The 15,097-nt window shown below is 38.8% G+C and overlaps 1 protein-coding gene across 1 annotated transcript; it reads right to left on the reverse strand.

The window, feature by feature from the left end:
- Nucleotides 1-4,164: 4,164 nt before the first annotated feature.
- On the reverse strand, nt 4,165-11,031 carry vgll2a (vestigial-like family member 2a). Its single transcript, XM_073492272.1, has 4 exons — nt 10,954-11,031; nt 9,137-9,374; nt 6,425-6,916; nt 4,165-4,208 (listed from the first exon to the last, which is right to left on the reverse strand). Exons 1-4 carry the CDS (start codon nt 11,029-11,031, stop codon nt 4,165-4,167), a joined length of 852 nt encoding a protein of 283 aa, XP_073348373.1.
- Nucleotides 11,032-15,097: the final 4,066 nt, after the last annotated feature.

Raw genomic sequence — 15,097 nt, forward strand, 5'->3', positions numbered from 1 at the left:
AGCGTTTAGGTTACGCAGCTAGTACGCTACCAATGTTAGCTAACTATGCCATCGAACTAGTTAGAGATATTGGCGTATTTGAGTGTTTCACTTGTATGTTTACTCTGTGAATATTTTTGGTCCCTAAAAATAATGTGATGCATTTCATTTGACTTTTATTACATATCCATGCAGATGCATATATGCACTCATATCCCAATATAACTCATTTTGAGTAGTACTAGAATTGGAAAGAAAATACATGTATCATACACAATCATTTTGATAGGCAGGCATCATTATTTAACACTAATCTCATACTAACCTAAACCTAATCCTGATTGTTATCCCAAAAGTCTTAAAGGCCACGAAAAGTTGGTCTTTGCCAGTACAGAAGTGGAGTCATGCCATGCACTCACAACTTACTTTTTGACAGGTGTGTGTGTGTGTGTGTGTGTGTGTGTGTGTGTGTGTGTGTGTGTGTGTGTGTGTGTGTCTGTCTCCTCTGTTCCCTTCACTTACATCTCACCAGTTGTCCCAGTATGGCAGGATCCAGCTCGCACTAAATGCTCCCTTTATTAAGTTCATAGGCTCGGTCTAAACAGGGCACAGCAGTCAACTCTGACAACAGGATCAGATGTTGGACTGACTTATTCAATCATGTCATGTTGAGAATTTTGTGGTAGTCAGCCAAACATCTACCTAATCAGTATTAGTTGATCCCATGGATTTGACTTTAAGCAATTTAGGTAAATGAACACAGGCAGTTTGTGTTTTGAAAGTTTTTTTTGACTTACTTGTAATAAGCAAATGAAGTCACATTTGAAACATCCTTGCTGAGGAAATGTTGCAGTGCAGGCAGAGGTCAAGCTCAGCTGGTTGGGGTTTCCTGGAAAAATAAGGTGGAGCTTGGAGACAGAATGGCCACAAATAAAGGCCTGCTGAATGCTGGCAATATGTCTTTCTGTTTGGGTAGTAGAAGAAAAAAACTCTAATAATCCATTTGAATTACAATTTTCCCTCTGTACTCCCAACTAGTGATGGGTTTGTGTTTTTGCACCATTTTAGCTCCAGTAAAAGTTGTGGTCCTCACAAAGAACTAAGAGATCACGGTCCACACAAAGTCATACAGACGTGTACGTATTTGTGTGTGTGTTCTGCTACTTTTGGGGACACATGCTAGATTCAAGACAAGAGGGAACGAATGGTGCAACTAGGGACAGAAGCCATGCCCGGAAAAAAGCTGATATTTAGGCCAGTAGTTAGGGTTATGTAAGAGTTAGGCAAGTAGTGGTTATAGGTAGGGTTAACTCCAGGAAATCAATGTAAATCCATGTAATTTCTCCAAAAGTGACCAAGTAAGTCTCTCTCTCTTTCTCTCCCTCTCCCTCTCTCTCTCTCTGTGTGTGTGTGTGTGTGTGTGTGTGTGTGTGTGTGTGTGTGTGTGTGTATGTGCGTGTGTGTGTGTGTGTGTGTTTTCACCGAGTTGAAGAGCAGTTGTCGTTGACAGCTGCATGGGAGCAGGGAGAGAAGGAGTCAAGTGGCTTCAAATAGCCGTCGTTCTCCTCATTCATCAGAGGAACCCCTCCCCTCTCTCTCTCTCTCTCTCTCTTTCTCCCAGCAGCCACTGGTGTGAAGTTTACATTTCTTTTGTTGACACAGTCATGAAGATGTTTTTAAATATCTGCTTTTGCCATAAAATAATGTTTGGTAAATGTCCAGAACAAAGAGGTTAACACAGTGCAGTCCACGGTAGGTTCAATACCCAATTTAGCTCATAAAACAGATTTATATTGAAGAGAAGTTACAACATGTGTTGTGTATGATTGTGTACGACAATAAAATCTTGAAACTTGAAACATTGAAACACAGGAAATATATGTTCTTCTGCTGCAGTGTCAACTTTACATTTTTTTAAAAAAAAATTCCAATCAAATACAAATTTCTTAACACCTGAGGTCATCTGTATTTTATACACAGCAGATATCAGTGACGTCAACTATTTTTTATAATTTAATGACTCATGAATACAACCAAAATAAGCAGGTATCACGATTTTACATTTCTGTAATTTACAGGTCAAAAAACATCTGGCCATCTAGATTATAACTGGGCTAAACGTGGTTTATTTGGACAGATCAACTGTTTGAATAACATGAAAATTGGGCTGCAACTAAATTTTAATTTTTTTCATATTGATTATTTCACTGTAAAAAAAGAAAAAGAAAATGTAATAAATTCCGAAGTTGACAGGAAATCTTGAGCAGCAAGTACTTGGTGCCTGATAAATAACTTTAATTATGAACTGATAATCAAAATTGTTGTCGATTAATTTTCTGCCCAGCAACAATTTATGTAATTATTTCAATTCATGTAACCTAAATGTGGAAAAAAAAAATAAAAATTAGAACCAAATAATCAAAGATTTAGTCATCAAGATGTTATTTGACTTGCAAATTACCACATTCATGCTTACATCCTAATAACTAACTCCAACTCCAATTCCCTCCTAAAAACCATTGGGATGCTGCTTAAGACACACAAAAAACCCATAATGTGATAATTTGCTTATCCTTTTTCTGAATTTGATGCCAGCTACATGTTTCAAACCAGTTGGGACAAAAGCAACAAAAAACTGGGGAAGTTGTTGAATGATCCAACAACACCTGTTTGGAACATTCCACAGGTAAATAGGTTCATTGGTAACAGGTGGTCGTGATGAGGTATGAAAGGAGCATCCACAAAAAGCTCAGTTGTTCAGAAGGACACATGATTGTATAAAGGGTGTTACTACATGGGCTCAGGAACAACTTCATAAAGCTGTTGTCGGTGAAAACAGTTCACATGCAATGATTGCGTTCTGTTTTTATTAGAGCCGACCGGTATATCAGCTGGCCAGTGTTATCAGTATCAGTGTATATGTCCAACATGAGAACTTTTTTTTTAGATATTATAATGATTGTTTTATTGTTTATTATGATAATTACATTTCCATTGTTTATTGATTCAGTGCAGTGATGTCATTTTAGATAATTAAGTTTAAGTGTTCTATCGGAGTTATTTACTCTTTAATGTCTGTCCTGGCATCTGACCCAAAAACTGGATATATAGATCAGGCTCTAGTTTTTATTTATACTTTACACAGTGTCCCAACTTTTTTGGAATCAGGGTTGCACATATAAATAGCATTTGAATGTTTTACAAATTGCCATGGTAGGCTGTGAACTTGTGTGCAAGATGTTAATATACTCAACTGTACTAACAGGAGGAGAAGCAGTACATGCCCCAATAGATGCCAGTCAAACTGTGACTTTACCACTGCCAATTAACTTCCCAAAGAGAATAACAAAGGTTTAATAATTATTTTTGCTTTATTGAACAATAGTGTCGACAACTGCACACTCGTAAATCAAGAGGAATAATTATGCGTGCAATAATATGGAATTGGGACGTAGCTGAAGTAGTTTGTGACTGTTACTTGAAACATTTTGTAAAATCGTTACTTAAATATCTTTTGTTTCCAGTTGAAAACCATCCCAAACTGTTTATTTTAACTTTTAATGTGCCATAAAATACTGACAGTGTTTTCTCAGTTGACATTGAACCAATTGTCCATGTAAACCAAAGTGTTTGGACTCCTCCCGCCTGTTGTGCGGCCTCCTCAACACCAACATGGCCTTTCCTCCAGCCATAACACTCCCAGTGTCTGTAGCCCAGTTGTCCCAGTGAGGCAAGTCCTGCCAAGTCCTTCAAGCGCTTGTCTTTGGAGTTTGACAACACATGTGTCTCTGTCCGTCTGTCCCCAGACTTTTTCCAGTTTAGGAATGTTGTCCCTGCCTGTTACAGAAGCACAAAGAGTCTTGTCTTTTGTCCACATCCGTCAAGATCAGATTTTCTCTCTGCTCCGCGAGTCCACTTTTTGTTTCCACGCTCACTTTGTATCCACACTGTTGGCGTTCAGCTCAGCAGGGCTGTGCTGCTGCTGCTGCTGCACAGTCCGCCGTAACAACGAGCTGCAAGTAGACCAGAAGCCGTTACAGCACAATACTGCCATCAGACTGATTTTCAGTTTTTCTGTCAGTCGTCCCATAACAGCAGCAGAGCAACAGAGGAGAGCAGGGGTGGAGGAAAGAGGCTACAGCTGAAGTAGGAGGTGAAGGAGGAGGGGGAGAGTCTCAGCAGTCTCTAAAACCAATACAAATCCTTGCTCTTATCCTGTGCCTGCAGACCTGAGAGAGGACGAAAGACAGGAGGAAAAGAAAAGAAAAGGCAGTGGAAGAAGAGAAAAGCAAGAAAAGGGGAGATTAGAAAAAGAAGTGCAAATGTCTTGTTTATAAAAGCAGGAGGAACTGCCCGAGGCAGAGAAGGGATGAAAGCAGGACAGCAGAAAAGGAAGTTGACAGCTGGTGTTAAGGTGCTGATTGACAGTCAGTTTGTTTCTTCAGACCATTTGTCGTAAGTTGATCTGAGGCAGGGGAAAAAAACCTTCATTTAAATCTGGCTTCATGCTTTCAAGGTTTTACTTGGTCATGCTGAATGTTCTTAATGCTGCTTTAATTTCATCAGATAATAAGATAAATCATTAGTAGTCTGAATGGTTGTGAAGTTCAGCCTCAGCCCATAATAAAATAAATAACCAGGTGCCTACATTAGCTACAATCAAGGATGGGTACGACATCTGGCATTAAACGGGCCCCGGGCTAAATTATGAAATACCGTAGCATTGATCCTCTTTAAATGTGCCTTTTGGTGATATCTTATTCATCTCGCTTTGCAGAACAAATAAAACATGAAAATAGTTCTTCGTTTGAGTCAATTCTGAAAGCAATAATGTCAAATATTTGCTTGTAACACCTACTTAAATGCGAAAATTTGCTGCTTTTCTCTCCTGTTATATCAGTGGATCATGGTGTTTTGACTGTTGATAGAAAAATTTAGCAATCTGAGGACTGGGAAAACGATTTCAGAGACAAAACGATTGATTAATTGTGAAAATAATACTGTAGTATTGATAAGCTCTGACGTCAACAGTTCTTTTATTGGTACTTTTTACCATTTTGGTGTGATTTGTTATCACATTGTTTTTCCTCTCCTCGACTCAGCTCCTAAACATCAACACACACGGAGTGAAGTCAGCAGAGCACAGAGGCGGCGGTGGAGACAGTGAAGTGAACCAGGTGCTGATTTAAGGGATACTTCAGGTCTTTTGATGTGGGGTTGTACGAGGTACTTATCCCTAGTCGGTGTGTTACCTGCAGTAGATGACTGTCAGCTCTCCCCTTGTGTGGAGAAGCAGCATGTAGCACAGGCAGGAAGCAGCGCATTTTATTTTAGAGGTAGTTTAGCCACCTAAAATAAGTCCCACCTAAAAAGATGTATATCCGTTTGTGTATACTGGACGATTATTGTGGCCAAAAGAATTCACGATAACAATATTATCACAATATATATTGAAACTATTTTTTTTTTAATTGCTCTCAGTCAAATTCATCTCAACTTTGTTTATTTTGTGTTTTGTCTGCTTTTTGTCCAATTAATAACATTCATTATACAAGTTGGTGAAGGTGAAGAGAAAGTCTATGTAACCATAAATGTCTGTAGTTTCTAACCCACTAGCTAGCTTACAATTAACTGTTACCGCAGATTTTTCTGGTTCTTTTTCTGTTGTACAGCGGTTGGCAACCAGTGCAAAGGCTCATTACCGCCACCTACTATAACAAAGCGTGAACATAAAGAGTCAGAAACGATTGAAGAAGCACTGGATTGTCATCACAATATCAATATTTTTTTTTTTTTAATATCACGGTTCTTGTCAATACCAGTTATCGACGACACCACCAGTGGGAAGTGATACTTTAATCTGCTCTGTCCACAGTCTCTCATCCACCACCGCCGTATAATGCTAGCTTGGTGGTGGTACGCTTAAACGAAGGCTGCCTGTATGTAGTAACTGTTTTGCTTAGTTTGTCACACATGTATCCTAAACTTTGACTCTTGTAACATTTGCTGCTGGCTGAGACAAACCAGCCCTCCTCCCTCTACCAGCGGTACCTGCAGTGAATCACCTGAGCTGACGGAGGAGGACTGATACTGACTGATGTTCTTCATTCTTTCTAAATTTCACTCAGTATTTTGATGTCAGGAATATTATTTTATTTACACTTTAGGTCTGTTTCCACTGAGATATAATTAGTTTATAGTGATTTTGCTGTTGTAAATATTACTGTTGCTGCTCTTGAAAACCCTAGTGCCCTATTTTGAAATGTTAAAGGTGCAGTATGTAGTTTTTGGGATGAAACTTTAATTAGAGAAATACTGCAGTGCCCCCTTAAAGAAAGTAAGAAAAAAAAATCTTGGATTCAACTCTTTATCCGGGTCCACACCAAAAGTTAATGGGGTCTATTCTGGGCCGAGACCCATCCTCCATCGAAGTTTCAAAACTGACCTGTGTCCATGTTGAGTCCGATCTCTGCTCCAGCTCCGGTGAATGCTCCGCTCCAGGTCGACCCCGTCCCCGACTCCCCCTTCCCACCCAGGTCACATGGCGAGGTGCTGGGCCCCGGTACTGAGCTGCCCGATGTCAGGCGGTGATGAGGCCTCACTGACGGCACCAGTAGAGAACCGTAGCGTGGGTCGAACGCCGTGCCGTACATCTCGTGAACCCCCGGACGTGGGTACGCTGAGCCCTGGGAGCCTATAGCGCCCCCTAGTGAGTAAGGGTGGTGGTGGTGATGGTGGTGGTGATGGGAGGGGTGCCAGGCATCGGGGCTGGACTGGTGGAGGTGGCTGTGCAGGGAGGAGTAGGGGTCCCCGGGGAAGGGGAGGTCTGTGTGGGGAGCTGACAGAGCGCTACCCAGCGTGGAGGAGACGGACGGCTGGTAGGAGCTGTTCCAGAAAGACGGAGGGAAACTTCTCTGGCTCATCGGGAATGATCCATCTGAGGAGAGACACCAGCAGGGTTATTTTATAAAGGTATCTTGTTTACTCTCCCTAAATAGTTATTAAGTAAGCTTTAATTAAGTCATCTAGTTACAGTTTTATAAGTTGAGGCTGAAGCTTTGTTCTTGACCTCTGAAATCATCAGACAAGAAGTTCCTTTGTTATTATTCCGAAGCTTTTAGCGATAAATTGTGTCCATAGTAACTTTATTTTTAAATGTGTCTTTTGGTTGTATCTTATTATTTATTTTGCATAACAAATAAGATGATAATAAATTCTTCGTTTGAGTCACTTCTGAAAACAATCATGTTGAATATTTGTAACAGCTTCTTAAATATGAGAATTTGCTGCTTTTGTCTCTTCTGTTATATGATTATATCCTGGTATTTTGACTGAGCAATTTCAAGACTAGGGAGAACTTTGACAGACTTTTCTCAAAGTATTTTGACATTTTATAGACTAAACAATTAATTGATTAATCAAGAAAATAATTAGAAGATTAGCAGAACTAAATAATGAAAATAAGCATTAGTTGCAACCCTAGAAATATTCAACTTTAGGAATTTAGAGATGTCGAGCAAAGAGGCAGCATCCTGTATATTCAAGATTTTAAAAACTTTATTGTCCATTAATGCAGACAACAATGGAAATTTGCCTTTGGCTAGTGCAAGGCTCATATCCCCATGCAATAATACTTTGTTGGTTTGAGAAAATGGGGCATTTGCTGCAAAATCGGGAAAACATCCAGTAAACAACTGCAAAAAACGCGTGTTTAAAAACTTAAAACACTGCCTTTTTTGTTTTCTGGTTGGATTTGTTGCTTTACACAAAGGTGCAAGATGAGAGGAAATTAAATGAAAAGTCAGCTGTTAACTAAGAGAACAGATTAGATTTTGATTCACCTAAAGATTGTAAAAAGACAATAAAGACATTAATCCCTCTGTATTGGTTTTTGTCATCCATTTATATTCATATAAAAAGCTAAATTTGGACATGGAGATACCGTTTTATTTCAGCATTCTGTTATTTCTGTAGCCGATCGTGACGCTGAAGAGAAATTCACTCGAGCAGCGTGAGAAGTCTGTGATAGATGTAATCACAAATGACACAATAAAAGAAAAATGAAAAAATAGAGAAATTCCTGAGAGCTACTTAAAATACTTAACGACCTTTGACATGTTACTAAAAACATGCAACACTTGAGCATCAACATATTGTTATAATATGCAGTATTTGTTGTGCATTATTTGCTACAACTCATGATTTAACTTTATATTTCCTTCAAACGTGACAGCAGAGGGGAAACAAATTATCAACTGAGACTGAACAAGATATACTTCCTTACTTTTGGTGACATATAAATCAAATCAACAGATACTATAATTAAGAAAACTGAGGCTAGCAAAAAACACAAAAATATTTAAAAACGAGACACTGGAAAGTAGAGCAACATCAGTCGACCTCTACAGCAAAAATAATTTGTTTTTCAGATTTGTACTATCGACTAAAGTGAGTAAAGAAAACTATTACAGATTATTGCATTTGAAAAACTTGTTTGTTTGTTTTTTTGTCTTTGAATGATAATATTTAACCAAATGTTACCAGGTGGAAATCTATAAGAGACCAATACGAGTTACTGAATCCTGGAAAGTGATGTTAGCTGCTAAATTGAACAACTGAAGGAACCAAAATTACATCGGCTTACAGCACAAACGTACCAGAATATCCAAAAAGCATTCCAGCATCTCATGGGTTTCACTGAAGTCAACGTTTTAGTGGACAGACACACAGATCAAATGTGCAAAGGACTTTACAATCCAATATCAGTGGATCTCGACAGCAAAAAGTGCGACGGCAAAGATTTTGTCGCTCAGATTTGTTGTCTGGACCAAAGAGTAAGTTAATTAAAACTATTACTGATTATTGCATTTGAAAAAATTCCCATTTTCTATCTGTTTTTTATCTTTGAATAACAACATTTGGTCAGATTTCACCGTGTGAAAATCTATGAGACACCAAGATGAAATACTTGGACCCCTGGAAATGATTTTGGCTGTTCAAACGCACAACTCAAGGAACCAAAATTACATCAAGTTACATCAAAAACATGCCAGAATATCCAAAAAGCATTTAAGCATTTCATCAGTTTCACTGGCTTCTCCTCACTAATAGACACACACACACACACACACACACAATCATACACAATCATACACACCTCGTACAGCCTTGTGGCTGCTCGAGGCGGGGTATGCAGTCGTGTGGCTCAGGGCTCGGCTGAAGTGCTCGTCCACCACAGCGCTGATGTCTCCCTGGAAGTAGGTGAAGAGGACGCAGCGGGAGCTCAGGTACTCGGCTCCCGGCGGCAGCTCCTTGTCCTCCTCTTTGATCGCCGGGGGGCCGAGCCGACTGCCGCCGTCCTGGGGGTCTTGCATTTTGGAATATAAGGCCAGTTTCTAAGGACATACAGATTTATTAATGTGTGTAATGAAACTGTGCTAGATTTTAGATGTTTGAATAGTTTTTTCTTGATTTTAGATGCTATAAATGAATATGTGACACTTGACCTCTAATCCTCATAAAAATAAGCTTTTTAAAAGGTTGTTTTCTGGGTACAGCATGTGTGTAATAGCAAATAAATCCACATAAAACTCCATATATTTATTCACAAACAGACTTAAATTATATATATACATGTTACGGCAAGACTGTTAACCCAAGGTTGTGGCTTTTATTCTCCAGATGTATTATTCAAATATAATATTTTTACCTTCTTTAGTCATTACAGCTGCACACAATGACAGAAAAACCTTCAAACTTTTGCTTTTTTAATTTACTTATAGTAAAAAAGTCCAAGATCATGGTGCAAAAACTATACATACATAAAAAGAAGTTACTTTCAGACACTGAGCAAGTTTTAAAAAATAATATTATATGAGAAATGTATTAGATAAACCATGCAAAATAATGATTCTATTAAAATCTTGCTAATGACCAGTGGAAATACATAATATTTAAGCGTGGTGTGTAGTATGAGTAGACTGTGGCTGATCCAGAGTCTGTTCAGGTGACAACCGAAGTGGGTTTTGGCACTATGTGAAATATTCCTGGATGTTGACTGAGAGGTTTTAACAGAGAGAAAAAAGACCTTTAACGGGTTTAGAAAGGCCTCACACTAACCTGCTGAGTCCAACTGACATACATGTGCCATTCAGAAGAGACATTTTTATTATTTCTTAATTATTTGGCAACTAGTTTGACAATTATGCAGGAAAATGTGGTATCAAGAGGCAAAACACGATGGGATATAACTGATTCTAATCCTTAATTATGGGTTTTACGCACAATAAGAAGGGAATGAGACGTTACGCTGTGTGTTAATTATTGTATTCAGCTATTTATGACCGTAATCTGAGAGCCAAGTTCTAAAATTATATAATTCTCTTCATAACCCATGATATCTGTCAGTTTTGACTTAAATAATGTAACCAATGTAATTGTTGAAGGAACAACAAAATACAGATTTTCTTTTCCTTATATTTTTGATTAACTAGAGAGACGGAAAAATAATCTGTTCACGGTCCTGTAGCGGAAGTAGGAAGTAGTCATATTTGATTTTGATTGTATATAAATGCGATAAAAGTGACCCAAAGAAAGTTTTACATTCGCTTCATAGTTAAAGCTTTACGCACTGGAGGAGTTCCTCGACGCAGCGCGCACACGGAGTCCATGCCGTACGTCGCATGGTGTTTTAAAGGCTGATTCACAGCGTGTTTCACATATTTTTTAGGATATCAAGAGCGTTTAAAGGCTGTAAGAGTTGAGTGTTTTAAGTTTTCTAATCACATCATCCATAACTAATGAATGTATGTGCAATAATATGTGCGTAATCTCCAGTATTTGCGCGTAATGAAGTTTCCATCAGCGGTTCTGTGGAGTTTAAAAACCTACACAATAAAAGTTTTCTGTACATTCACACAGAGGTGAAGACAAGTAGTGCATCAGCTCGTTAAAACAGTTTAATGCGATCCGTACCTGGTGGTGATAGGGGCTGTAGGAGCTGAAATAAGGCTGAGGACCAAACACCTGGTACATCACATCCAGGCAGCTCATGGCGAAGAAATCACGGAGGAGAACCAAGCGTCATGTAGAGGGAGAGCGGCTCTGTGCAGGCGGAGAGGAAACATTAATCCCGGCAAGGGCGGTGGTGAAGGACAGGTGAGAGTCTCCCTGCTGCTCTGCGCTCTAAACGCACTGGACTGTGGCCTGGCGCACTGAGGAGAAGGGAACCCCCTCCACCCTCCTCCTCCCTTCACACACCCAGCCCAACGCCTCCCTCCCACCAATCAGAGGCCAGAGCTCCACCTCTGCCTTAATGGGCTTTTAATTACAGAACAGAAATCGTAACATCTATTCCGTTATTAACTCAGATATCTACTGACAGCAGGGTTGCTTCAGTCGTCTAAAACATTTTAATGATGCAACATATTTTATATTTTGGCTAATTTTACATGAATTCTTATTTCTGTACTTCACTGTGTTTATTGTGCACCCTAGGAAAGCCATCATCATTTCAACAAAATAAGTTTCTCCTGATAACATATTTTTATTTGTTTCCATTTCAGACCAAAACTAGATATTTTTCACGGGAAGTCGGACCATCTCCATCAGTGATTGTGGCGACAAAACAGGTATTTTAAGTCAAACCATGATTTTTTTCTAACCCTAACAGTGGTTTTGTGTCTAAACCTAACAGGAGTATCAGCACAGCATTGTGGCGAAAAAGGAAAACAGAAAATTCAACTCAAACAAACGCAAAGTTGCAACATAAATTAACATTAAGTTTTCACTTATCTGTGGCTTTGGAAAAACATACTTTGCTAATATTTATTCTGGAGATTGAGTTGTATCTACTCACCCCCATGTCCAAAAAAATGCCACCAAAGAGCCCTCTTGGATGCTTCTATGGTGGATAAAATATGATAAAGTGCCCTCTGGTATGTCCTTCCAGTGGAGGAAACGTGGTGAAGTGCCTTCTCTTAAATATAAATATATCGCCACTTTCTGTGCGCTGTGATTCCACTTTTTCCAGTTTGTGATTTTGCTCCTTGGAAAATTCAGCCCTTTAATCAGTAAGTTGGGCCTTGTGTAGAGATTTGGTCATTGATTTTCTTTTATTCCTTTCCAAGGTCAATAGATGTGTTGATAAATCTTGGACTGGCCTCCAGTTTATGACAGGTTTATTAGAAATAGACACTGGGGAGGAAACACACAGGAGCTCCTCGGAGATAAAGGTTTTTTCCATTTTTGGAAACTATTTTGAAAGTTGTGAATTTTTAGGCTTGATTGTGATAGTAAATGGGGGCTGATAGGGGCCGTGTAGTTTTTTTTTCTTTATGTTATGTTTACACAGCACCCTTTAAAGGCAAATCTTCAAATAATTGATAGAAGCAAATTGATCAAACTGCTATCAGCCACAAATCACAGTGATCAGTAACTGTGACAAGCAGTAGGTCAAAGAACTACATGTGATTTACAATGATAGTGAGTGTGATTGTCGTTAGTGATCATTAGATTTCCTGTACGCATGTTCGAAGTTCTTCTAGTGCTTGAAGCCTCAGTTAAGAATGTAACAACCGGCACTGACCACTAATTGAATGAGTAAACATATCAAACCGACCAATGAGAGGAATGTAATGCTACGAAGTCCCACAATTCCACAGTGGCCTCCCAAATTCTAGAGGTCAAAGGTCAAATAGTTTGCTCCCGGTTTGGTACTGTCATTAGAGGTCAGAGGTCAACAGCAACCTACCAACAATTAGCAAGCAGCAGAGCAGCAAAGAATGAGGTGGAGTTAGAAAGGATTTTATTTGTGTTCTTTCACAGTGTGTATGTTGTCTCCAAGGGTTGTGCTTGAGGCAGAGAATAAAAGAAAAAAAATATCGTACTGTATGTAAAATTTACAAATACCCTTTTTTAAAGTAAAACAACAACAAAATAACTAAATTTAGCCTGAATCAGCCTGAATGCCATTTTTTTCATGTATTACATGAATTGTTGAAGAATGTGGGAAATAAGAGTTCTGACATCTTGACCTGAACCATGAAATGAGCGAGGTGAGTTTGGTACAACAGGGGAATTGTACCAGGTTTAATGCTGTACATTCCTTGTACAAAACAAGAGAGTATTTCAGCAAAACACACATTTATGTCAATACTAACAAAAATTAAAAATTGACCATGTTAGGATGGTAAGGTGTATTGAATAAATCTGGCAAAGTTCTCCCTTTTTTTTGCCAAACTCAGATTATGTTCACAAGCAGTCTTCTTACCAGTGAAGGAAAAGACCTTATTCACACAGCAGCCATTTCCTCCAATGTCACGCTCAGGGTGGGAAACTGGAATGCTGCTGCGTTCCAGGTTGCAAATCATATAAACATAGATAATCGGACAAATTGTTGTCATTTTACAACTTCCCAATTGATCAGCAACTGAAAAGATGATGGATAGTGAAAAACTGACCATATTTCAGGGTAAAACAACATGTCTGATAACTTGTTAGCTGATGTTAGCACTCAACAACTTCCTAGCTAACATTAACGTTTGAGTACAACCCGTGTGTTTCACCTCCAGGTTTAGGCTAATGTCTACATGATGAGTGTGATATTTCTTAATTAATTCATGCCTTTTCCTGATCATATTGTATCAAAACAGTATCGTATCAAACAGTGACATATAACAATGCTTATGTTAGCTGTTGTCTAATCGGAAGCTAATTGGTTGTCAAACCTGTGGTTTCACCTTGACCATATCAGTGTTTGACTGTCTTTTCAATCGCTAATCCTGCTGATTTGTAACTGATCGCCCCAAGTGCCTGAACCACATTATTGATATTATTTTTTGTTAATATGAATATCATTGAAAAATCAAAGAACAAACGCTGTCAGACAACATTTTGCACCTTTGCAGAGATGGTCCTTCACTGTGCTCTTCTTACTGATAAATGTAAATATAAATAATTGAATTTTTTTCTCTCAAAACTAATTTGCTGTTGCAAATTATTAGTAAGAATTTCTTGGAGACATGTTTCCTGTCAAAAATGTTCACCTTTTGATATCAAGTTTGCTCTGTCATCTAACTTTTCCTAACACGCTCACAACAGAAACACCCAGAGCAGCAGGAAAGTACTCGGGATTCCCGAACCTAACGAAATGTTTAATTGCAGCCTGTGAAAATTACAGAAAAAACAGTTGGGAAGTTTGTGGCCAGTTGCACCAATTTATTTAGGCTGAAGTGTTTACATGAGCCTTAGATGCCTTATAATTAAGTCTCCAGCTGACAGATCGTTATAAACTCTGACTGTGATCCAGCTACAGTAGCTTATTTCTCACACAAATTATCCTTTTAATAATCAATGTCACGTTTAAATGACGTCCTACATGTGTGGGCTTTTTTTTGCAACCAATTAAAGAATTGGCTTTTGAGCTCATACATGTTATTTTTGATAACTCAGATATGGTTTAATTGAGTCTGCACCCAAAATTAGACGACATGAGTGACCACATAAGGGAATTTTTAATGAGTAATAAGTTGGGTAACTGTGTGACAAACTCCTGTAAAAGAACATTTATACTCAGTCAACTTGTACATTAGCATTAAAAATAAGAAGGGTATTTGCACATTATAATAAGCATTATGTAATCACCTTGGATTTTAACCTTGTACCGAAACTCTGTTGTACCAATTTTTGTCATTCTGGCACTCGACTGTCCTTTTGGCTGACCCCTCCAACAACCAGTGCACCTGTTCCCCACAACAAGTGGCGCAGAGAAGCTATTAAAACCCCAAATATCTCTCATTGAAGTGCAGCTCAGCTCATCTCGCAGCCGCTATTCAACGATCGATTTGTACGTTTTACGGAACTGGACCCACTAAGGTTCAATGAGGAATTTTAATTCAGGAATGATCAGCATCCTCTCAGCTGTCACTCAGGAATCAGGTGTTCGGAGCTCTTCAACATGAAATGATTTCCCAACAGCAGGGAGAAACACTGGAGGGGCAAGGATGTTCAGAGAAAATCAATGATGGTTGACAAATCATCATTTCATCACACAGTATGTAACTTCTGCCACTAGGGGTCTCTCAATCAAAATAATGAAAACAAAAGACGTAGTTTGATG

The sequence above is a fragment of the Pagrus major genome, chromosome 22 (genome assembly GCF_040436345.1).
Source record: "Pagrus major chromosome 22, Pma_NU_1.0".
In the NCBI taxonomy this organism is placed as follows: domain Eukaryota; kingdom Metazoa; phylum Chordata; class Actinopteri; order Spariformes; family Sparidae; genus Pagrus; species Pagrus major.